Source organism: Chanos chanos, chromosome 9 (assembly GCF_902362185.1).
Source record: "Chanos chanos chromosome 9, fChaCha1.1, whole genome shotgun sequence".
NCBI classification, from domain to species: domain Eukaryota; kingdom Metazoa; phylum Chordata; class Actinopteri; order Gonorynchiformes; family Chanidae; genus Chanos; species Chanos chanos.
Genome location: NC_044503.1, coordinates 9,792,530 through 9,816,854, shown reverse-complemented (window position 1 = coordinate 9,816,854; position 24,325 = coordinate 9,792,530). Strand labels below are relative to the sequence as shown.

General features: G+C 39.8%; 1 protein-coding gene across 1 annotated transcript; it reads right to left on the bottom strand.

Moving 5' to 3' along the window:
• Positions 1-7,781: 7,781 nt before the first annotated feature.
• tfe3a (transcription factor binding to IGHM enhancer 3a) lies at positions 7,782-20,816 on the bottom strand. The gene is made up of 10 exons (XM_030785636.1): positions 20,007-20,816; positions 16,682-16,795; positions 14,746-14,983; positions 14,174-14,395; positions 12,775-12,870; positions 10,659-10,776; positions 10,308-10,364; positions 9,865-9,940; positions 9,515-9,662; positions 7,782-8,760 (listed from the first exon to the last, which is right to left on the bottom strand). The coding sequence occupies exons 1-10, from the start codon at positions 20,183-20,185 to the stop codon at positions 8,281-8,283; spliced, it is 1,728 nt and encodes a 575-aa protein (XP_030641496.1). The 5' UTR covers positions 20,186-20,816; the 3' UTR covers positions 7,782-8,280.
• Positions 20,817-24,325: the final 3,509 nt, after the last annotated feature.

Genomic DNA, 24,325 nt, shown 5'->3' with positions numbered 1-24,325 from the left:
CAGTTTGAAAAATAGGCCAGACCTGTACTTAAAAGGAAGTCCAGAAGAGCTGATGGAAAAATGAAACCTAACCTCTTTAAAACACAAAAGCCTGATTCAAATGAACTGGTCAGGAAGTGGGACACACTCCATATTCTGATCCAAGGCCATCACCACCTGTTTTAAAGCCAAAAGTTTAAAATATAACAGTTTGGTTGTTGACCTTTAAAACAGTTGGCAGGTACTTCTATTTCAGAGGAAGACGGAAGGCATGCTCTCAGATGTACCTACAGCAGAGAGAAAGAAAAATACCCTACAGAAATAAAACAAAGGAACTGGGGCTGATGAAAAAAAAAAAAAAGAAAAGGATAAAGTGATATCTCAACGCAGAAAAAGAGACTTGAGAATTCCAAATGAGATTTCCAGCACAAGAGCTCAGGAGATCTGCAGTTTCAAAATGTTCATGTCAGGACAAACACAAGAAGCTAGATGCAAAAACGTTTTTTTTCTTTTGACATAAGTTCAAAAAATGAACAAAAAAGAATGGATGTGCTTCCTGTGTAACGTACTACCTGCGTAAAGAGAAGTTTCCAGTGATAGAGCTCTGCTGTGTTCTTGTTTAAAATGTTTGTTGGTCAGTTTTCAGAAAGGAATTTGCCCAACAGCTCTGTGAAATATGATCTTCTTTGGAATACTTACTCTGTGGCTATTGGCATTTGGACATGTTAAAATTAAGCCAACAGAAAGATGAGTGTGTTTTTCACAACATAGCCCCCCCCCCCCCTGGTTGGCTGTGGAGAGGGGCAGGAAAGGGTTGTTTATTGCAGAGATGTGCCAAATGGCGTCAACAGGAAGTGGAGGAAGTGACTGAAATGACAGTGATGGTTGACGGAATAGTCCCTACGAGCCTGACGTCCCACCCCCCCTCCTGACCCAGGACCTCTGACGACCAGCCATCAAAGAGTCTACCGGGCACCGACCGCGTGGTCAGGAAGCAGCTTTCACATGGGGCTTGACCACTCTGCCAGCACCTCCACATAGAACCACATACTACACGACTCTGCCAATCCGAAAAGGGCCTGAGTCAGTCAGATAGGGGTATTATCTGGCCCAGATGAAGTCCACTTTCATAAACCATCTGCTACAGATGGGATATTTTTCATGTTGATTGCGGCGGTGAGCGCTGAAATTCAGTTGTTAATGGAACTGAAACCTGACGTATTTTCTCATTTATTTTAAAAGCATGCTAAAACAGACGGATTTGTGTTTGGAGTTGGTTTTAAGGGAGCAGATTCTGAGCTTTGGGGTTTTTTGGGGGGTTTTTTTTCAGTCAACATTAAATAGCTGTAATGAACTGGTGCGCTGCTGGTGTTCCTGACTGAGTATGCCTTTGAGAGCAATTATGTACTTGCTAAGCAAAAAAACCCCATTTTTCGTCCCTGAAGACAACCAGTCAGCAATAGCCTAACAGGTTTAGAAAAAATGAAGCTCTCAGTGTTGCATAATTGTAACTTACCGAACTGAAAAAAGCTATCGTTCAAAGATTTTTAACCAGTGCAACTCATACTGAAACAGCAACATGTCATGAATGTATGCAAATGTTTTTCAAATATTCCTGAAAGTACTTTTGAAATATTCTCCACACTGTTGTATGAATTGTAGAGCACATAAACACAGAAACAGCAAACATTAGACCTCAGTCGAGAATACGGTATATAATTCATAATCAATTGTCATCTGAATCAATTGTCAGTTATTTTAGTCTTCTTCTGACTCTACACAAAGTAAGTGAATAAGCTGGGGGAGTACTGCTGTACATCTCCTTATGTCTTTTCCTGCACTCCAACAAATGCATATAACATTATAAAAAATACAAACTTCTAAAAAAAAAAAATGCAGACATGTGATGCTGTAACTGACAGCTACTCCATTCTGTATACCCATCATGGCCTGTTGATTATTTGGATGCTGGAGAGCCACAATAGTACATATTTTCTCTAACCCAGCACTAATACTCTTTAGTGCCAGTCAAGGGCTTTATAATTATCATTTGTAGGTTGAATAAGGTGGGATAGAACTAAGGATTAAGACTGAGGAACAAATATCCTAGACTAAGTCTTCCAAACAGCATACTGCCTCTTCTTACTTCAGCTCGAAAACCATGGAATATGACTATTTTCAATGTTATCGTTACACTTAAATATCAAGCAGTTATGTGATGTCAGTCGATGCCAAAACCAATAAAACGTTATACGGGTAGATTTTCAAATGTCCACGCCTTGAACAGGGAGGTCTTGCTTCCTCTGCTTTACCCTGACTATGATAAACCCAAATCTAAACAGTAAAACAAGACAGTCTATCCAGTGTCTGCCATCCACCCAACTTTCCACCACATAAAGTCCCAGGTTAAACTAACAGCTCCGCATGTGGGTACTGAAGATCATCCAAAACTAACAGCACACTATTATGGTGAAACAGCATGATGTTTTAGAGTAGGATTAAAACTCATATTCTGGGTTATTGTTAGGGCAAATGCTTACACCAGAACCGTTGGCATGAAAGAAAATTAACTTTGTGGTCGTCTAATTAAGGTTGAACAAGGATAGATCATTCGTCTCTCTGCAGAGCACGCAAAGTTATTTCATCATACTTACTCAAACACAGGGGATTAAACGAAGCAATACCTTGATGAACATCTTAAAAGCTAAGTATGTCTTTTGGAAAAGCTTAGTACGACATATTTCTTGGCTGTTTACCTCTGAGCTATTAAGAACTGAAGAGATTCAACTGGGCTGTGAACTTTTTAACTTTGATTTTCTACGTTCTGATCTGGAACTGAACATAATCTGGCCCACATGCAGATTCTATAATTAAAGTGCCATTAATCATCTGTATTTGTGTAGTGGAGGAGGTAGTAGATTAACTGAAGCCAGTCAGAGAGCAAGCAATGATGTAATGGATAATTTTACAAAACGCACAAAATTTAGTGAGAGGTTTTGAAGACATATTTTTAACAGTACGTTTTAAAATCCTGATTTAAAAAGTTAAGAACTTTATATGAAGGAATGAGGTAACTGTGAGGGAACTTGGTGATAACGTGAACATAACAGTGAGAGCTATTGGAAGTCTACTTTGATGGGGCCAGAGAACAGAGGCAGCTAAACTACAAAATGGCACAGTGTGAAAAGTTTGCAGCTACTGTAAACACTCAGGTAGGACAGTGGGCGAAAAGAGGTCATTAATGATGGAAAGTAAAAAGAAAGAAAAATAATTCAGTACAGAAAAAACACCAAGGCTTACAAAAATCACGTTAACAAAGCAAATCAAACCAGATGTGTGAATATTTGTCGGATTTTGTATCAGTTGGGTTTTCGATGTTTCTCATTCAGTGCCGTTCTCAGAACAGAAAAAAAAAAGAATTATCAAAATCATAGGATTAAGATGACTCAGCAAAATTAGTAAAAGGTCCTGGCTGATCGAGGCCAACATGCTACTAATCCACCGTCCTACTAAGCGACCCTCTCAGTGAAAACCGTGAGTGTGGGTTGCACTCTTGTGGCGTATCACTGTCGTTACAAGTAACGTCTGAGTGAAAAAGTGTCCGCCTCTGTCCGCTTGCAGACTGAATCAGCAGATCCATGTGTGTTTAGATTTTTTTTTTTTTTTTAATTCAAACCCTGTGATTTAATTGACTTCTTCACAGATTATCGAGCACAAATCATTCGAGATCTTCTCGTCAAAGCCTGGATTCAACTTAAATCGACTGATTTTTTTTCATGTAGATTACACAATAACATTGGGTCACCACGCCTTGATCAGCCAGAGGTTTCAGATGACCCAACAGACCTCTTCAGGGATCATATCCTCACAGACAGAAGTAGCCTAATTAAAATAAAAAAATCCCACTAACTGACATTACTTTAATTATGTTAAATAAGAAATCTTAGGTAATCATGTCATTATGGGTTGAGAGGTCTACAGAGCTCCTTCTCAAGTTGTGAGTCATCTGTAATTGTGTATTTATTTACGTTCCTTTTCACTGATTCGCGTGTGTTGATACAGACAGCTGAGACAGAAATGTCCTGGGTATAGGAGTCGGGTAACATTTTACAGCGTCACGAGACCGATGGTAAGGAAATTTCTCACATCTTTAATTAGATCTTACGTGCAAGCTGAACTCTCCTCTAGACTTTTTAGTAGCTTTAAAAAGGGGCTAAGACTCACTAATCCTATTTAACAGCACACAAGAATGTGGTTTACATACAGAGAGCCTGTAAGAGCCTATACATCAAGACTAGGTAGGTTAGTGTAATGACCAGACGAAAAACGGTTCATCAGAAAAGCCTCGCACTTGGACAGCCTCGAAAAAAAAAAAAAAAAAAAAAATTTACACTTAAACTGTTGAACTGCTTCTCCGCTTTGACAGTTAAACTAGATGATGAGTTAAATAAGTCTGTGTTGCTTCACCTGGGGATGTTTTTTTTTTCGTTCATTTATTAAATGAAGCTTGAAAGACACGGGCAAAATATGGTTTCTTTGATCATTTTATTTATACTTTAACATATAAGTAAAAAAAAAAAAAAAACAAAGAAAAGAAAAAGAAAAAAAAAAAAGTAGATTGGAATAAACTTATTGCTTGTTTCAATGGTGCTTTTATTGGAAGACACCCCTCCGCAAGCACTGACAGGTGTTAAAATGGAGAGACAAACATACAGTAGATACAATAAATTCCCTTACATTTAGTCTCAGATTGGACTACTTTTTTTTTTTTCCAACATTACAAAATATATTTCAAATTCAAAAGCTAGAATGTAAACATTGCCCAATTCAGTTCCATTAATTTGGATTACAGTTATAATTGCATATTCTTTGTGCAAATGATCCAGCTGACTGTCCACATTACCATTATCATAGACAAACATGAGGCCACAATGCACAAAACATCAAATATGTCTTACTTAAAAAAATAACAAACAACAACAACAAAAAATATTATTGCTGCCTACCTAAAAGTCAGAAACGAATGAAATGTTTAAAAATGCCACCATTACTAAAAAAGAGAGAGGGAGAAAAAAAAAAAAAGACACACACACACACACATATACTGTATCCTAGTTTTGAATTTTGATCCAGAAAACAAGCTGTTTGATAAAAGGGATCCCGATAACTGCCCAAGGTTTGAATGTGGTAGCCACGTAACTGCTCTTAGCAGGCAAGTTTAACAGTTGCCAACGTCGAATACAATCTTGTCATTATTAACACAAGAAAGGTGAACATTAGCTCATTTCAGAAGTCATGCTTACGCTAAAACAAAAATCACGCCAAAAGTCACAAGGGCTGGCGTTGCAAAAAGTCAAAAAATTATGCTGATTCTCTCTGTTCTTGTCTGTGAGGTTCATTTGACCACAACTGCACTGCATTTTTTTTTTTTTTTCATGAACATCCATAAAAAGGCAGAAGGCAAGAACCTTAAAGCATCTTCCAAACACATACAGACAGTTAACAATGCGGTTTAAATAGATATTTGTTGATATAGTCACAAGGTGCTATGCCCAACAAAGCAGTTTGAAGAGCTTGCTTCAGCATGATACTCGATGGAAAAAAAAGCGTCAGAGAATAGAAGTCCCTCACTCTAAATGACCCGCATTCAGCCCCCTCGTCACAAACGCCTTATTAAAACTATCCTTATCTCTGGTGACATTCACACTCCGAAATATTAAATAAAAATATATATATATATTACATGAATGGAAGAGAAAATATATATTCTGTGCATAATCTCAGGAGCAGGCATCAAGACAGATCTGTGGAAAGTTACTGTACTACGCAGCAAAGTGTAAAGATTGCCTTTTAACACTGTGTTAATAAACGTGTTATATTAAGAGACAATAGTACTCTATGTTATATATGCTATACATTGACACACATAAACATATATAAGTCCATTGAATATATAGCATGACTGACTTGCGCTAGTGCTAAAATACAATTACAGAGGGCAGATTTTTGAGGATGAAACCCATAACATTCTACTGCTCCGGTACATTTTTGTTTTCTTGCATAGTAAACTAGAATTTCTAACTTATGAGCGAGAAAAAAAAAAAAACTTTTAATTTTTAAAAGTTTGCGATAACCATCTGAAGTCCTGAACTGTTTCTGAGGAGCAGACAGCCTAACAGTTTGGAGTCGTGTCAGAAAGATAAGGACCCCCCCCCCCCCCCCCCCAACAACGAATATCAAAACAGAAGTTTATCCGTCGGTCCCTGGTTTAAGCTTGATCATATTTAACAGGATCGTGCATTTCCTTACTAAGAGACGACTCATTCTATTACTCTACCGGGTTTCTTCCGGAAAAGATGACACATCTGCTGAACGAGATTCAAAATTCAATCAACCATGTCTCTTCTGTCACAGATGCGCGTGTCAGTCAAAAAAAAAAAGGAAATCTAAAGACATACGAGACGTAAACCAACAGAGTGGAAACGCTAGACCACCGGATCTGCGATTGACTGTTAAAAGTCTTAAATGGTAAATGGCAGTGACTACAGACTTTTGTGAGTTTATTAAACGGAGCGTTGTGGCAAGCGGGAGCTCAACTCGTCTCTCACTGGGTTATGCACATACCGTACGCATTCTAAACGCAATCTTATTTTTACACGAGTGAACACACGTGTCAGATCTCACTTTCAGATTGGCGATGATGCCAGGTTCAAGAACCGTCCTTTTTAGCCATCACGCGTCGACATCGAAAAAAAAAGGACGCCGCTATGCAACAGTTTTGTACAGGAGCACGTGATTAACCATCGCTACAGCATCTGTGATTGGACATCTGACAAATGTGACCAGGGATTTTTCCATTATACAGATCGGTGAAAAGTGGTACAGAAGAACCGATATCAGAAGACTCGATCAAGCACAAGTGCGTTTCTTTGTGATTACATAGGCTACGTAACTTCGTAAAGAGCCTCAGTTCAAACTCTAAAAGAGAATCGACAAAACTCCTCTATCCTCGACGATTCAGCATACTGTATATTATTTCCATATGTAGATAGACACAGGTAATATAATCCCAATCAAACAGTACAACTCCTTCATGACCGTTTTGGACAGACACAGACATTTAGCCATATAAACACAACAATGTACTTTCTCTACGCCTCCCAAATTTCACATCATTTCAAAGTATTTGGAAGGGGGACTGGGGTATAGTAGATTTAAGGATGCGTTCCAATGACAGAAGTATATGGAAGGACAGCCAGCATACACATAAAAATTTGAATTTTTTTTTGTTTTGTTTTAATAAAATGGCTGCCAAGGCATTTTGTATGGCAATAATTAGCAGCTCTACAATGGTCGTATGATCCCTGTAAACAAGAAAATTGTCAGAGAATTTCAAATCTCTACAGGAAACTGGCTTTTATATACTCCATCATCATCATCATCATCATCATCACTGTCTCAACACTGTCCACAGGAGAAAAAGGGAATTCCAGCAGTTGGAGAAGATTTAGAAAAGAGAAACTGAACAGGATATTCAGTTCTCATCAGTTCATTGTTCCTGAGGACACAAAACAAGCCAATATGTTGCATGTTCATGCAAGGGGCCCCCCCACCCTGGCATTGTTCTCTCTCTCCTTCTGTATCTGTCTCACACACACACACACACACACAGACACACGCGCACGCACAGACACACACACGCACAGACACACACACACAGGGGCAATACAGGTGTGTGCATCCCGCTTTTTTAAAACAGAACACTATCCCTTTAATATTTCATGGGCTACAACTAGAAAAAACAAAAAACAAACTCTATGTCTAGCTATAAGAACATGTAGTCTTCTCTGGATTGTCTTTGTTTTGCTTAAACAAAGATGAGACATCAGCATGTCTAAAGCCATTCTGCATATACAATAATTAAGAGTGCTTTCTACCGTAATTACACTTTTTAAAAAGAAAATACAGCTGTCCACTGCTACGGTGGTTTCAATCTACCTGCAGTAACTCAAAATTACACTACGTTCCGTTGGTCCTTCTAAACGATCTCTCTATCAAAGGTAAGCACTGTTTTCACTAGAGACGTGTTAAATCAGTCTTGCGATATTTTGAGTTTTTTTTGTGGATTGTGTATAAAAGGGCTCGTCAAATGGCTGAAGGAATAACTGTGCAGTTCCTGCTCTCCTCTGGCCTGTGAAACAAGGCCTGTGTTCAAGAGTGGATGTGATGAGCTTTGCGCTGGCTCTACCTCAGCGTAGAGTCTCACGGGATACGCGGAGGCCTTCTGCCGCGGGAACGCCGTCACAAGTCCTCCTCCATGCTAAAGCTGCTCCTGCGACTACTGGTTTTGGAGGCTCCCGGGGAAACGGAGGAGAGCAGGGGGTCGGCTCCGCCCACGGGCGACAGGGCCCCGTCCTCGTCCATTAAAATGTCCCCGAGGCCCATGTCCCCCATCAGGCCCGGGTTGAAGACGGAGGAGGAGGGGTCGTCCAGCTCGCCGAAGCTGAGGGAGCCCAGGTCCAGCGGGCTGCTCATGGCCACCGCCACCGGGGAGGTGGAGGCGGGCGGCGACAGGAAAGTGGAGGCGGCGCTGTGGTTGAGGTCAGCCCCGCCCAGGGTGAGCAGGGTTTTGGAGAGGCCGTCGTCCGCGCCGGGATCCAGAGTCATCTGTTGGTGCTGCTGCTGCTGCTGCTGATGCTGATGCTGCTGCTGTTGGGTCAAGGGCATCTCGGCGTTTCGGGAAGACTGGATGCCGTGGAGACGGGCCTGCATTTCCAGCTCCTGCGGATACCAATCGTAGCGCGTCACACTCTCCCGTATTTACAAAGCAAAAGCAGACACCAAAAGCCTGTAACGGGCTCTTAGGATTTTCGCTGATTTACCATCATCTGATTCTGTCAAGGGCTTGTTTTTTTTTTTGGGGTTTTTTCCCCATCAAGATTAAACAGGCATCTAAATAATGCATTTCAAAACCTCATTGTTCTAGGAATGTGTTTCAAGTCAGTTCATTTGAGCAGGAAGGAGCCTGCATGACACAGCATTACCGTAATCCACCTCAGAGGAATGCAAATGACTGGTTTATATTTACAGTTAAGGCTGAGGGCAAAAAACAAATAAACACACAAAACAAACAAACAAAAGATTCTCTGAAATATGTTTTCTAGATAGGAAATCAAAACTTTTCCTTCAGTACATTTCTGAGAAATACGTCTCTCTGAAAAACACTTCCTTTGAAAAAGTTTTTTTTTTTTCCCCAGAGAACATGCATATACATGACCGACTTAAAGTCCCTGAAAACACCTGGAGTACAAAACAAAAAACGATGAAAGGGCAGTCTTTCCTGCTTTCCAACCTGTCAAATACCACTTTCCCCATCCTATCCTCCATTCTTCTACACATACAGAGGGCTGAGCGCACTGAATGATAAATTAAATTAAATTCAGAATGAACGAAAGCCAGAACCATACCTCGTTTTTACTGTTTGTACTCGGGGAACTGCGTATTTTTTTTTTTTTGTGTGTGTGTGTGAGCTAACCTGAATCCGCAGGAGCAAGCTGCGATTAGCGTGTTCCAGCTTCTTCTGTCGAGTCTCCATCTCCTTGGCTCTCTGCTGCTCTTTCTGCAGTTTGCGGATGTAGTCGACGGAGGCCTTGAGGATGGTGCCCTTGTTCCAGCGCATCTCCCTGCGGCAGAGCGGTTAGTGAGCGAGCGAAATGCGCAGACGCCCGGGCAGAATCTCTAAAATATTTAACAATTCTAAAAACAAGCCACTAAACACAGCAGTAAAACTCAGTGAATGATGACTGTTTTCAAACAGAGATGACATACGAGACGTGTAGCGTGATTCATCTTTGACAAAAACATCGTAAAAGCAGTGATACTGACGGGTCGTTTGATTTTGGAACGAGTGCTCCCAGTTCCTTGATACGGTCATTGATGTTAAACCTTCTTCTTCTTTCGACTATGGAGGAACAAAGCTTACAGTTACAGACTGATTCCATGTTTCAAACACGACACAGGAAAGCGAAGACAAACCATTGATTCTTGACAACGACGCAGTGGGCGAAAAAAAAAAACCCATTTTACGTTACAGAATTACAGATGCACATTACAGAATGAACTGTTCACTCTTTTTATAAGAGTTTGTCCATTCTAGGCGAAGACAGTTTTTTCCTTACTTTCTCAAATTACGGGGCTTTGCATAAAATCTAGGGGAAGCACCGCTGTTATATAATTCACGTTTAGGAATTCACTAGAATATGGAAATGAAAGCTTACTTTATCAAGAAACCACAGGCTAAAAACTGAGCAGCAGTAACTGAAACTCACTGAGGTTATGGTTGTCCTTCTTCTGCCGTTCTTTCATGAGAGCTTTTGCCTCTGCATCTGCAAAAAAAAAAAAAAACAACCATCGCTCTCGTTACGGTACAGTTTACTCAGTGTCGCAGACCTCTCACTCTATTTGCTGGGTAAATATCGTGCTTTCATACATACATAGTCTGAAATGAACTATTTGAACAGAAAATGGGAACTAGGAAACTGTGTGTAAGCCGTGTGGGTGTATGCAGACAGCGTTAACTGAACATTGTCCATACAAGGAGGGAGTGGAGCAGAAAAATGAGGAAGACAGGATAGAAGAAAGAGAGAGAGAGAGAGAGAGACATGATAAATGAGTCATACCACTCAGCTCCCTCTTGACATTGTGCAGGTTGGCAGGGCAGGAATTGCTGACAGTGATAGTAGGAGCTGCCATCCCAGGGCTGCTGTATACATCCAGGAGATTTCCTGAGACAGGCAGCTGCAAACAACCAATCAGACACTTTAGAAAGGAAAAAAAAGGAAAAAGAAAGAAAAAGCCCTCCCACACTGTTATCATCACAAACACCTCAGCTATAGAGACTCTTTTACAGCATGCTGTGACACATGGATAACCCCAGAGATTCACAGCACAGCGTTCAAAGCAGAAAACCCTGATAACGGCGTCTGTAACCGCTGTAAACCGAAATCAGACCGCCAGCGCCGTTGACTATTCATCTGTCAGAGTTAGATTTCACTTCTGCTGGTGGTTTTGGCCTGAAGTGAATTCAAACAGAGTCAAAAACACGTGCTAAGCACATTGTGTGTGTGGTCTGACCAATCATGCTTTTTTTTTGGTTGTTTTTTTTTGTTGTTTCCATCACAAATCAGACTGCGGTTTTAAAATCTATAGGTGTCAGCTCTAAGTAACATTGAGAAAGACAGAGGCAGGTCCAACTGTAGGCTGGTGATCTCATACACCCATGAACCAATGTATGCGTTCATAACAGAACACCATTCCTTAGAAAAGAACATGTCCCCAGCAACAGGAGGAAAAACTGGTTCACGCAGTTAATACGGTTCATGGTGAGGGTATGATTAAAGAATGAAACGGACACAGCTAATGTGTTTTAGTTCCCCAGGAACCATCCCAAGGCATTTCAATTCAACCTCTCTCATCAAAAAAAAAAGAAGTCAAAAAGCTACCTTTTCGTGATGAGGCAACACCAAGAGATTACATAGGCAACAAACAAACAATTGTAAAAACAAACCAAACCAACCAAAATAAAAAGGAAAAAAACCAACACCACAAAAAAAAAAGAAATCGTTATATTCCTCAAAGCTTCCTCTTTCTTAGCTGTCTCGATGCTTAACCGATTTTTAAGTACGTGCTTTACTGTAACGTTAGTATCTCTCTGAATGACGAACTGATTAAACACAAAGGTACATTTACATTTCAAATCACGCGGCTCTACAGCTCTTCATGTTCTACTGTGTATCCAAGAGAAAAATCAATTCTCTTACCTCGTACATGCTTTCATTACAACGTGTGCTGTGAGCCAGTCACCTCTTTCAAAAATCTAAATCAGTCATTTAACAACATGTGCTTTACCTCAATCTCTTTTCTTTTCTTTTCATGCTCCGGTAGCAAAACCAAAATCCTCATCTTGTCCTGCTGTGCACATTCAAACTTCCTCTTACTCTCCGAAAGAAAAGGCAGTTGAAAAAAATGGGGAAATATCTCTCAGAAGAGAAAAAAAAAAAAAAAAAGAAAAACTTCCAGGGTGAGCTATCAGCTCTGACACACACACACACACAGACAGGCAGGCAGGCAGGCAGGGAGGCAGGCGCACACACACACACACACACACACACACACACAACTGGATGAGCAAAGCTCCCCCACCCTTCATCTCCACCCAGGTCTGGCCATTGCTAACCATGTGTCAGAAGTGTCTGTTTGTTTCCACAGCTCCACTGGATTCCAGTAGCTCTTGCACAAATTCACCCTCACTGGCTAAAAACAAATACACTTCTAACAAGTCAAAGCAGGTCACAGCTCAGAGCTAAAAACTCATTAACCTGGATGATGACTAACAACAGAACTGGAGCAGTCTTAAAGAAAAAAAAAAGAAAACAAAACTAAAAAAAAAAAAAAAAAGACAAAGTCAGAAAACCCTATCTTCACCAGTGGTTGCCCACACACCATAGAAACCTTCTAAAATATGGGTTTTTTTCCATTTCTGTTGCAAAGACAAAGTGCAATACAAATCAATTGGAACAACTTGTGCAACCTGACTGCATTCCAAAGCCCAAATATATCTTTCAGGTCCAAATCTGCCAGCCCTTTTCTCAATAAATCAATGATAAGGCACTTTGAGACATCACAATAGCTTTGAACACAAAAGAAAGAGAGAGAGAGAGAGAGAGAGAGAGAGAAAAAAAAAGATATCAGCCAGTCAAGTCAAAAGATCCAGGTACAGCGCGATTTGGCACATACCGTGTTGGGCATCTGCAGCCCGTAATCGAGCAACGTCATGGACTCGTCATTCAAGCTGGACTCCAAGCTGATGATGTCATCGATGACATCTTCAATCTGTGGATAAAGAAAATACCTTCAGTAAAACGGTTTTAAAAAAATGGCAGCGATGATCTGACAGCACAAAAGAAAAGAAAAGAAAAGAAAAAGAAAAGAAAAGAAAAGAAAAGATAAAAAAAAACCCTGCCTAAAGGTGACTCATAAGACAGAAGAAGTTCTAAAAAATGCACAACGCAGCACTTTGTGAGTAACACATCAGCCACACATGCATGAGTATTACTGAACCCACTCTGTCAACACATTTCAAACAGGAAAAACAGCACCCACATCATCATAAAGTTAAAGAATTAACTGTCACACCTTAAAGAAATCATATTTCATGCTGAGGCCTAAAAAGCGTGTGGCCTAATGTCCCCTGATCTGTTTGATGTAGGTCTTTGGGGGTCAGTGAGGCTGATTAAGTTGAGCTACACAGTGAGGCTTAGCTTTAATAGCCAAACCCACACAGTGCTAAGTGTGCAGGGGTCATTGAATGGCTGGTGTGGTATTTGCCAGCACCGTGTGGTACCAAATGGACTGTACATGAGAGAGTTGAACTGACTTTGCAGTGACTCGACAAAGCATGCTATTGTATTTAGAAAAGGAACTGAGAACACTTCAAAAGGATCTATGACGGCAAAGTTTGAACAACTTCTGAAGCAAATAGCTAATTATTTGAAAGGCACATGCTAAATGGCTTAACATTTTCATGAGCTTCATATGTTAATGCACACAGCTTGTCCTTGTGTGTCTGCTTCTTTTTTCCCCCGCCCAGAGTTCAAGACGACAAACTACGACAAACAAAAATGCACTATCAAATGAATCACCTATAAAGCCAAGCTGCACAGCTGAACAGTGGTTGGGAAAACTGCTAAAAGAACAACCAGCAGCTCTAACCACAAAGGTCTCAGTTCAATTAAAGAAATTCCCAGCTCTTCACACAAAAAAAAACGTGAAAGGTCTTTGCTGTGTCATTTTTGTGTCAAAGAAACGTAGTTATTAGAATCTTCTATGTTGCCTCTTTTGGTGCTACAAAAACTTTAGTTACTACCACAAAACACTTTAAATGGTCATAAACACTGTTTAAATTTATGTATGCACGCTTTATTATATATAACTTAGGTTTCAGGGTGACCTCATTCCAGTATACATTGTATTTGATGAAGGTCAGTGAGACTGTGTCTCTTTGTTTCTGACACTTTTAAACTGTAAATAAGCTTCCCCTACCCCTATGTTAACTTTAACTGTATGGTATAATAGGCAAAAGTCAACAGAACAACACAAGCAGCCACACCCACTCACACAATCTCTAAGTTCATACCTCCTCTTTGTTGGAGCCAAGACTGAGCACAGCCAATGGGCTGCTAGGTGTGCTGCTGACATGTGCCAGTTCGGGGGCGGAGCCAGACTGAGGTGAAGAGGACACTGCAAGCGTCTGATTGGCCACCTTGCTTCCCAGTGTGTGAGAGAGATACTGTTTGACTTGTTGTCTCTGGGCTTGTTGGATGTGATATTTGGTTGGATTCTCCAGGTGGGTCTGTACCTGAAATACCAGACAGAAAAGAACATTATACCTTAATTTTAAAGTTTAACCAAATATTTCATTCAGTCTAGCCTTTTGTAATCATACAGAATGAAGACGGGCCACAAAAAAATGCTTAATGTGAAAAGCACTTAAATGTGAGCTTAACTACACTTCTTTAACTTAAAGGAAACCCACACGTGACATTAGCATTGGTAATACTGCACTTTTCACAGTCTCACATGGCTAGATCCTGCACTTAATCTTAAATGCTCTCTGTATTACAGTCAAACTACCCAAATGTTAGATTAAACAAACAGAGTGTTTAGGTGGGGAACAGGGAGAGCCCCTGTGGTTTATTTTTGCCATACCTTCAGCACCTCCACCGGCACCTGCGCCGGGGCAGGTCTGGCTGAGGGCAGGCTGGAGGCGACGGAGATGGCAGGGGAGGAGTCAGCGGAGCGGAGCTGCGCGCTGGAGGCCTGCTGCTGGGCCTCCCTCCTCTCCTGGTCCTGGGCCTGCTGCCTCATCAGCTCCTGCCTCATCAGCACGCGTGACGTCATGACTGAGCCGACAGAGGGCGCGGGATCAGCGGGGGTCAGAGAAGCACTGCGTGACGGGGAGAGAGAGAGAGAGAGAGAGAGAGAGAGAGAGAGAGAGAGAGAGAGAAAGAGAAGGGCGGGAAGCGGGTCAGCTTTGGACTACTCCATCCCTCTGTAATCATATTAGCCTGTGACTATTTCAGAAACAATGCTCGCAGAGCCATCCAGCATGACATGCTTCTATTTCCAGACAGACAGATCATATTTAGCAACTTAAGAGGACAGGTAAACGAAAAAATATTTTTCCTGTGCCCTACGGAATGCTGAAATCTGTCTATGTGAAAAAATGGAATTGATGGACAAGTTCACTTTAAAATAAACAGAAGATATTAAAGAAAATAAACAACAAATAAATGTATAAAGTTAGTGATTCTGTTCATTGTTTTGAATTTTTTTGTTTGTTTGTTTGCAACGTTTCCATTTCCTGATTCGGTGGAAATTGTGGTTATTTTCCCTCCTTAGGCCTCTTCTTTAAAGTTGTTTGTTTTAAAAACAATAGCAAATACAACATTGGGTTTATGTGGGAGAAGCGCTCTAATGCAAACCCCCATGATGATAAAACAAACAATGATAATTCACATTCAGTTCCTTATAACTTTCCAACAGTCATCTTATTATGATGTAGTAACTAGTAACACTCTTATACCAGATTCCCCCTGCATGACACAGCAAAACTATCAAAACTTCCAATTAAGTTTTGAGTCTAAAACTTAACAAAAACACATCGGCTCAAATTTCCTCTCTTCATAGTTCAAATTTTAGCTGAGTCACTGGGAAGTCCCTGAGCACAGACAGGAGGACAAAACAAGTATCAAATAGTTTTCACAACCACAGACTGTATCTGCTTTTGCCAAAGGTTCTCACACTTAATTCCACAAGGGCGCAGAGACAAACACTGCATGATAAAATACCAGACTATTTACAATGTCAGATAGAGGGAAGTAGGGCTGTGAGAGCGATGTGGACTTTGGGACAGTTTCATAATTGTTTTAACCTTCCAGAGGTATTTAGTTACACAACTCCACTATATAACATTCGTAAAACTCTGGCTTAGAGGCACCTCTAAGAGACCCAACTGTACAACAACAAAGCCCTCATGCTATACCTGGCAGTTCCTGTGAGAATACATCCAAAGCAAGGGCTATACAGTTTCACATAGTGTTTTCATATCCGTTTAGTCAGTGGGAAGTCCCAGAAAAGGATGAAATGTAATTAGACACTCATGTCTTTCTGTAGAACATGCACTGACCTGCCCTCACGTATGGACAGACAACAATAACGACCCAAATACCACTATGGCATAGATGAAACGGAGAAATAAAAAAGATAAAAACCAGTTTAAAGACGGAGCAATGAAAACTAAAGCTCAGTTTAAAGAGTCAAGTGCCTAAAAGCTACATTTAGAAACTTGTTTGACCTTTTTTTGGACATGTATCAGAATGAAAAATCCTACTCCATATATGTACTGTTAACTGTAAATGGGTACAATAAAAGACAGAATTAGACAGAGAAAATATCTAGAAACATTATATAGAATACAACCACGGTTGCGTTCGTGTGGTACTCCTGTAAAAAGTTCCATCACGGTGTTGGATTATGACCTCTTTGTTAGTTATCTGTTTATTGCTATGTGGGGTAAAAGTGAACATGCTTGACACCGGAAGTGTGGCAGTGCGTTAGGTGATGGGAGGACATTAGGACTCACCTTACAGAGATGGGTTGACTCTTGAGCTGATAGAAAGTGTCAGAGTCAGACGCTAGGATGCCGTCAACTTCAATGTCAGCAACTATGCCTGACTCTGGCAGCAATGGCTCCACACTGAAGACAGAGAATAAGTGAACATCAGCATCTAACTGCTTTCAATTGGAATGGTCCCATTACTTAACACATCAACACATTTAGTGAGGGACAGTGTTTATACCGCAGGTGTGACAGCTCAAAGTGACAATGACAGAGACAGATGTTGGTGAAAGACAGATCATTTTAGTTCAACATAGTGTTGTTACGACAGCCCATTAATGGACTTCGCGCTGCTTTCGGGGTCAAGGCCATGAGCTATGAGTTGCACCCTTTACCACAAAAGTGAAAGAGCAGTGAAAACAAGCCAGCTCCTACACTGCTTCCATTGACATGTACTAAGAAACAGCATCTCATGCTTGGAACATTCCATTCCGCTGAACGGGTACTTAGACCTGCACTGGCCAGGTTGACAAACCACAAGGTTTAATTCTATCACAGTCACAACACACATATACTATATAACGAATATAAATGACATATTTACTGAAATAAGATAGCAAACAACGGGGAAAAAAACTCTAAATAGTAGGTAACCACATACAGCAGCTAGAGGTGTTGTGCAAGATGTGAACCATTAACGTTTTCAAAATTGACATCTCATACAAATAATGAATATGCTGAGGTGTCGTCTAAGCAAGTGTAGAGATTCAAAATAAAGATCATTATCAGCCTTTGATGCCGACAAAAGTACGCCGTGCGACATCAACTCGTACACATTGGTGCAATGTCAAGATGCCAACACTTACATCAGACAAACTGAATGCAACAGGAAAACAATAACAAGTGCAATCATCATAACCAATGCGTAAAAACAACATTTTACGGTCCCTCAGTGAATTCACTAAGGCTAAGCTTTAAGAGACTGAATAATCCAAGTGATGTAACCGAAGGTTCTACCGTTGACGACAAACTAAGAGACTGTTTGCTCACCGATGTGTCGCTGGTTTCAGTTTCAAAATCTAAATCAGCATTACCAAAAACAAAACGTCGGACCTAGTTAAAACGATTAAAAGCCGTACCTCAGTAAAGCATCATTTTATGTCTGTTATGGTCGATCTGGGAAGCCATGTTTTGCCTCTGGAACGCAAAGCTTCTCTAGCCGGTTTCGGGTGAGAACATGTTCAAGAAACATTTCATTACATCTCCCGTGAAATGTCGATGATTTCAATGGTTTAATAGTCCAGAATGATTGGAATTTCACCCGCAGCTTGGAAATTCGGTGGGCAAATCGTAGGAGCTGCGCACAATCCAGGAGACATCGATAAGAGGTTCTAAAAATAGGAAGCCCGTAAAGTAAAGCACTGTTGTAACAACGCCAGAGGGAGACAGTGCATCGCTTCCATCAAAGCTTTTGAATGTTTTTGTTTTTCCCAGTTACACAAAGCGAAATGGAAAAATTGACAGTCTGACAGAAATTGGGGGGAAAAAAGGCTCGAGATAAAATGAATATAAACTGATAATCGACGCCAATAAAACAAAAAGCGTGATTTGAAATAGTGTTACTATGGCATGGAAGCACTTCAAAGCTACAAAAGTGAGACAACAAACAACAAAAAAGTATGTTTTATTAGTAATAGATTATTACTGACTCATAACTGAGGAGAACTTCTGTGGGTGGGTGGTTGGGGGGGGGGTAAGAAATCTACTGTGAAGTTTGGTGAAAAAAGATTATTCATATAAATGGGGAACTCTTGCTTAAATGAGTAACTGCTATTTAAGAACTCAGATTCTGGTAAATGGGCAGGACAGAAAGTTACATAAACAAAATACTCAACAGAAAATTCAAACATTCAAAACTGGCAACCGGGTCAAGAAAGCTCGAGAGACATGTTGAAGCATGACTTTTAAACTCTTTTCACGTGAATCGTATGCCATGACAAATAAGTTCCTTTAAACAACAAAAAACAACAAAAATTTCTGGACTCAGCAGGACTGCTTTCGGTAACCGCAAGTGAAAATTTTGAGGGAAGGGAATCAAAGGCCAAACAGAGGAGCCGAGAGTGGAATTGCTGAGTCATTTCCTCTCAAATACAAGGTCAGGGCTGAAGTAGTAAAACGAAGGTGTGGACTAAAACAAGACACAAATTCAGCAGAAAATGTCGAAAGAAAAACATTCAACGCAAATTGCTTTTATTCAAATTTGCTAAAATGTTGGTTTTGAATGAGAAAGGCTTTGTTCTCTTTCAGCACTAACAACTGGATTGTAAGTGATGAATGGAACGTCTCCTTCAAAGCCTAAAAATATTTCAGGATAAATATGGAATTATTTCCAGTTGTTGTTTTTGAATTTCCAAAACCTGAATAACTGAGTTAAAAGGGTGGAAATTCTGCTTTGCAGTTAGAGAAAAAGATGTGGATATGGGAGATTAAAGATGTGAATACAGTATGCAGTCAAGCATCCTGGTGGCTTTTTTACAACACGAGTTTAAACCCTAGGAACCAACAGAAAACAAAAGACTCTGACTATAAGATAGACCATAGATAAACTATACCAACCTTATGATACCATGTCTATGTACATCCATGCCACATGGACTAGTACATTACCTCTCTTTGCAGTTTCAATCTGACTGTATACTGATGTCTAGGCCAAAGTCTTATGTATTCCTTTCCACCGAACTAGGACAATGTTTAAAATCTAATTTTGAATAGTGTTGTGAATGGTAACTTTAAAAGATAGAAGGAAGACATACAAACCATATCCAGTTCAATCACAATGATTATAATTTAATAACCCCTAATGTGTTCACACCAAACATCATATCTTAAATATAGACAAAAATCGCTAATGAGACAAGCAATTTACCATCAGGAAATCTGATGTTTCACTGTTCTCCAAATCCAAATATGAACACGTTTACATATGCCCAACTCTTGGAGGTCTATCTGAAAAGCATTTAAGTCTTTGAAGTTTTACATATGCTCAATTTATTGTTCTAATCTGGAGGACTGCGCACTAGAAAGCTCCAGGCAAACTAACGCCACTAAGCAGCCACTACCTGTTACACAGATCGCGAGGTACGGGCATATGTATGTGCCTCGACTACCATTCAATGCTGAGCTACTTTTACAAACCAAATGAATCAGCATGGTAAATTAATTTGCTGATCATCTTTCTCGAAAACTGTACAAACTGACAGACTGCTGGATACAGTAAGCTAATTAGAAATTTGGATCAATCTGCTTAAAGATCAGTTTTCAAACAGCATTAAACTTACATGGGCCTTACCTTATGAGATTGACAGATTCAGCTGTTGAATCAAGAATGACAAAGACTGTCTGTGGCTGCTCGTGAGGCGCTCGTTGTCCAGGTAACGCCGCCTCGCCGGTGTTCTTCTCCGGTAACGTTAAATCCGACTTTCCCTTTTCGTCGTCCTTGTCGTTTTGGGAGACAGAGACGGTAGACATTTCTCCAAAGAGATAGGATGGAGTAATAAGTCCGATTCAAGTTTTGAACTGAATGAAATATTAATACAAGAATATGCTCAAGATACAAAACTGAAGTTGTCAGCCTGCTGAAAATTCAGATGGAACCGGTAAACAACCAGCAACTGGCTAGCCTAAACTGTAACTATTTGGGTTAGCTAACTACCTAGCGTCAATTTATTTCACAATCAGCGTAATCAAAGTTAGCTATTAACAGATAGTTATAATTTCGCTAATCGTCCAGCTAAGTCTATGTTGGTATGTCTATGTTGTCAGGTAGTATAAATCCAAAAGAATGAAGATCCTGTCAAAACTCAGTAAAGCTAATGTAGCATGCGAATAAAAAACTGTCCTGTTTCTCCGCCTAGAGTATTTAAATTAGCAACGAAATGCAACATAAGCTAGCTGACGTAACGGTAAAAAGCTTAAGGCTATATGCTACACTCTCATCAGCAAACGGTTCGACGATTACTAAGGCAAACTATCTAGCTAAATGACTTCCACTCTAGCCTCAATATTTAATAGAGAATTAATGTCTAGAGATTCTGGCTCGCTCGCGGACCCACTGGAGATTGAGACGTTGGTTCTATATTGACTGCCCTAGACGCTCATCTTGTCGGATTGACTCAAATAGTTAAAGCGGCGCTCTTGTTATTGCAGTTGCAAAAGGATGGGGAAAACCCCGACATGACGTTATCGCTAACGAGGAATCAGCCGAGTTTGGATAGGCAAGGCAGATATCCAATGGATGAGTTCGAAGGCTTTGCATTCACTTTTAGTCTACCAATAGAACGTCAATTGGGTATGTTTGTTTATTTGTAACATGAAACCACTACAAAGACCTTGGCTGTAATGTTGCCGGTAATTTCATCATTTTGTCGTTTCGAAGACGATTAGACAGCAAAGTAAACTTGCAAAGCAATATTTTCAGATAATTAAAAATTTAAATGTCTGAACATTGCTTGAAAGCTGTATATATAGAACGCGACAGCAAATCATTCAGTGCTATATAGGAAAAGGTTCTCATTTAACCTCTAGTGAAATGGTACTGTCGTAGTCTTACCCTATTTTCCCATCTAAACCTCTCCCAAACAGAAGATTCTTTGTTCGAAAGTACATCCTCTTAAAGCACTGAGTAAACATTTACTTATACTTATGTAGCATAAAATGGTCTAAAGTAATCTTAACACAGAATCTTGCTTTTATTCTTTTAATTCATAAACATTTTCATGATCTTGCACAGATTTCATTGGGATATCAACATACAATGGTACCCAGTGGCCTGCCACTAATATAATTAACAATAATAATTATAATAGTAATTGTAACAGTAATACTCATTAATGTTTACATTAAAACCTATACAGTATTCGAGAAAAAAGGGGGAAATAGTGCTGCATATTACATTTGACCAACAAGACTTCAGCACATAAAATTTTGAATTGTTTTATGCAAATAGACTCTTTCAAAAGTTGCTTCTTCACAAGCTAAAACAATCATGCTTTGTCTTGGCATGTTCCTTGAAGAGTTATTCAGCAATATGACAAAGTTTCCCCTTCTGGCACCGTGCCTAATTACTGCACAGGTCTGTGTAAGCACTGCTAGTGTCAGCAGTGTTACCATCGGGGGCCGGAGGCACTTGCTACCGAACCTGGGAACTGGCATCTGCTGACATCGCTTAATAAAGTGATTAAGTCACGCAATAATTTCAGGATGGCTTCCAGGGTAAGGTAACAATTAGCGTTTATAAGCTCTCAGCTGATGTGCCAAAGCTCCATCGTTTATGATTCCTCACCTCTGTACACTGAAAAGGAGCTGACTGACCTCATTTGATCAACATTAGATTGCAGCATTAAAGTGACCTCATAAACAAACACAAGAGTGCAGGTGAAGGACAAACCGCACCAACACACACATCTTATCATCCAGGTACATACCTATCTGATTACTTAATGCTTTGTATGTTTCAACTGTTATTGAGGGGGCAGAGGAAGTGAGATCTATCTGTAGTTTGAAACACTGCTCACTAAAGCACTATGAGGACACTCTGCCTGTTAATGTGTAATTACACTACGATCTCTGCTGGCTACAAGTAAACTCACTGGGTTGGAGGAGGTCTAAAAGCCTTTTAGGCCACATTTTTCTCTACACTGAGACACTACAGGCTTTTATCATTTAGGAAACATGTAAACATAATGAAGCATTAGGTTGTTTATGAATTTCTTTAAAAACTGGGACAGATGACATTCCACTTTAATTCTGCCAGTCCCACAGGTAGGAACATTTTTAAGTATGATTGTATTAGCCATCTATTTCACAGAAGTACGATACCCTACACACTGTCCTTTGAGGCTTCATAGATATATTTATTCACATAATGTGCATTGATGTCTGATTGGTCCTGTCATTAAACTAAGAACTAACTCATAAAACCTGTTCCCTTCATGAAGCAACTGTCTAGTGCTTTTGTTGACATGATAATTCAGGTGTTATCAGGACAGTGGATACAATCCTGAGTTTGGCCATCCTGGTTCTCATCTTGTTGAGCACTAAATCAGAGACTCTTGTTGAAGGCTATATTAAATATCTTTGAACCCAGATGGACATATAGTATAATGTAATAGCGTCACGTGTCACATTAAAGAGAACTTCTAGGTCTGTAATGCGTTGTAGCCTTCCACCAATACATATTATTACCAAAGTTCGCAAATAATATAGGAGCAATGCATACACTCTGAATTGAGCAAAGCAGCAAAATCATAAAAGGACAAGTGTTAAGAAACCAAAGCAAAAATTCATGCAGCAAATTCCATTATTCTGTAGACCTACAGAATATGTATAGTCTTATACACACACAGACTAACATATTGCTACTATCACTACACTTTTATGTTTTAAAATTTTGTATTTGAAAAATGAAATTTGCACTGCACAGAAATAAAAGAGTCCTCCAACCAGCTGTTTTGGTCTAGTGCCAATATTGGTGAGCAACAACTTAAAATAAGAACTTGTGGTATTAAAAAAAAAATGAAAATAAATACAGGTGATAAAAAAAATATAGTAAACAAAAAAGGAAACCACAACACACAGAAAATGACTGAATACCTCAATCATAATACGTAATTCCTGCAGTATACTTTGGCAAAAGCAGAGGTAAAGTAAAACATTGATAACCATACGGGTGCAAAGTACTGTAAGGCATGATAGAAAAAAAAAAATGGCGATGCATAAAAGATCTAGAGCAGGTAAATACCTGTCACGCTAAGAATGTGTGTGTGTGTGTGTGTGTTTTTTTAAGAGTAAGCAACTGATGTATTCTACATTTCATAAACTGTTAAAAGAGCACCGGCCAAAGGATGAACTGAGGACTCGCACTTCACAAGCACAAATCTCAAAGGAACGCACAAAAATATACACACGCATACACACGCGCGTGCGCGCACACACACACACACACACACACACACACACACACAATTCTGCTCCATTAAAACCCATATGTGATTGACCATTAACCTGATGTTATAGACTGTATAAGCACTTCTCTTTCAAACATACTTTCTTATCACTCAAAGGGGAATAAAGACAAGACAGGGGGCAGAGGAAAACTGCACTGTTAAATACGTGGTTCTTACTGGTCTGGCTTCACTTTTAATGTTTTTGACAACAAAGAGCAAGATCAAAACAATATACAACACAAATGTCAACAGTTCCAGAGGAATTAGTTTGTGTTCACATTGTGGTATACAAATTAACAAAGATGAACTTGCTTCTGAAGTCTTGAATACCAACCTCTCATAGCCAAACTTGAGAAAAAAAAAAAAGACCTTATCTCTAGTGGATGTTCACCACAATGTTCAGAAGTCCGTTTAAACTGCACGTAACAAAGGTAACACCAAGCTTGTCAACAATACCTGACCCACAAAACTGGGCTTTGAGGAATAAATTATATTTACAAATGCAAGTTTCTTTACCTTTTTAGTACTTTTCATACACAAATACAACACTGTTTAAAACGCTCAATATTTCTTCAAAACTGTTGCCATATTTTATTCATTTGTACTATATTTATAACAAAGCACTTTCGATAAGGCAGGAATACCATTGATGTTGTAATGATAA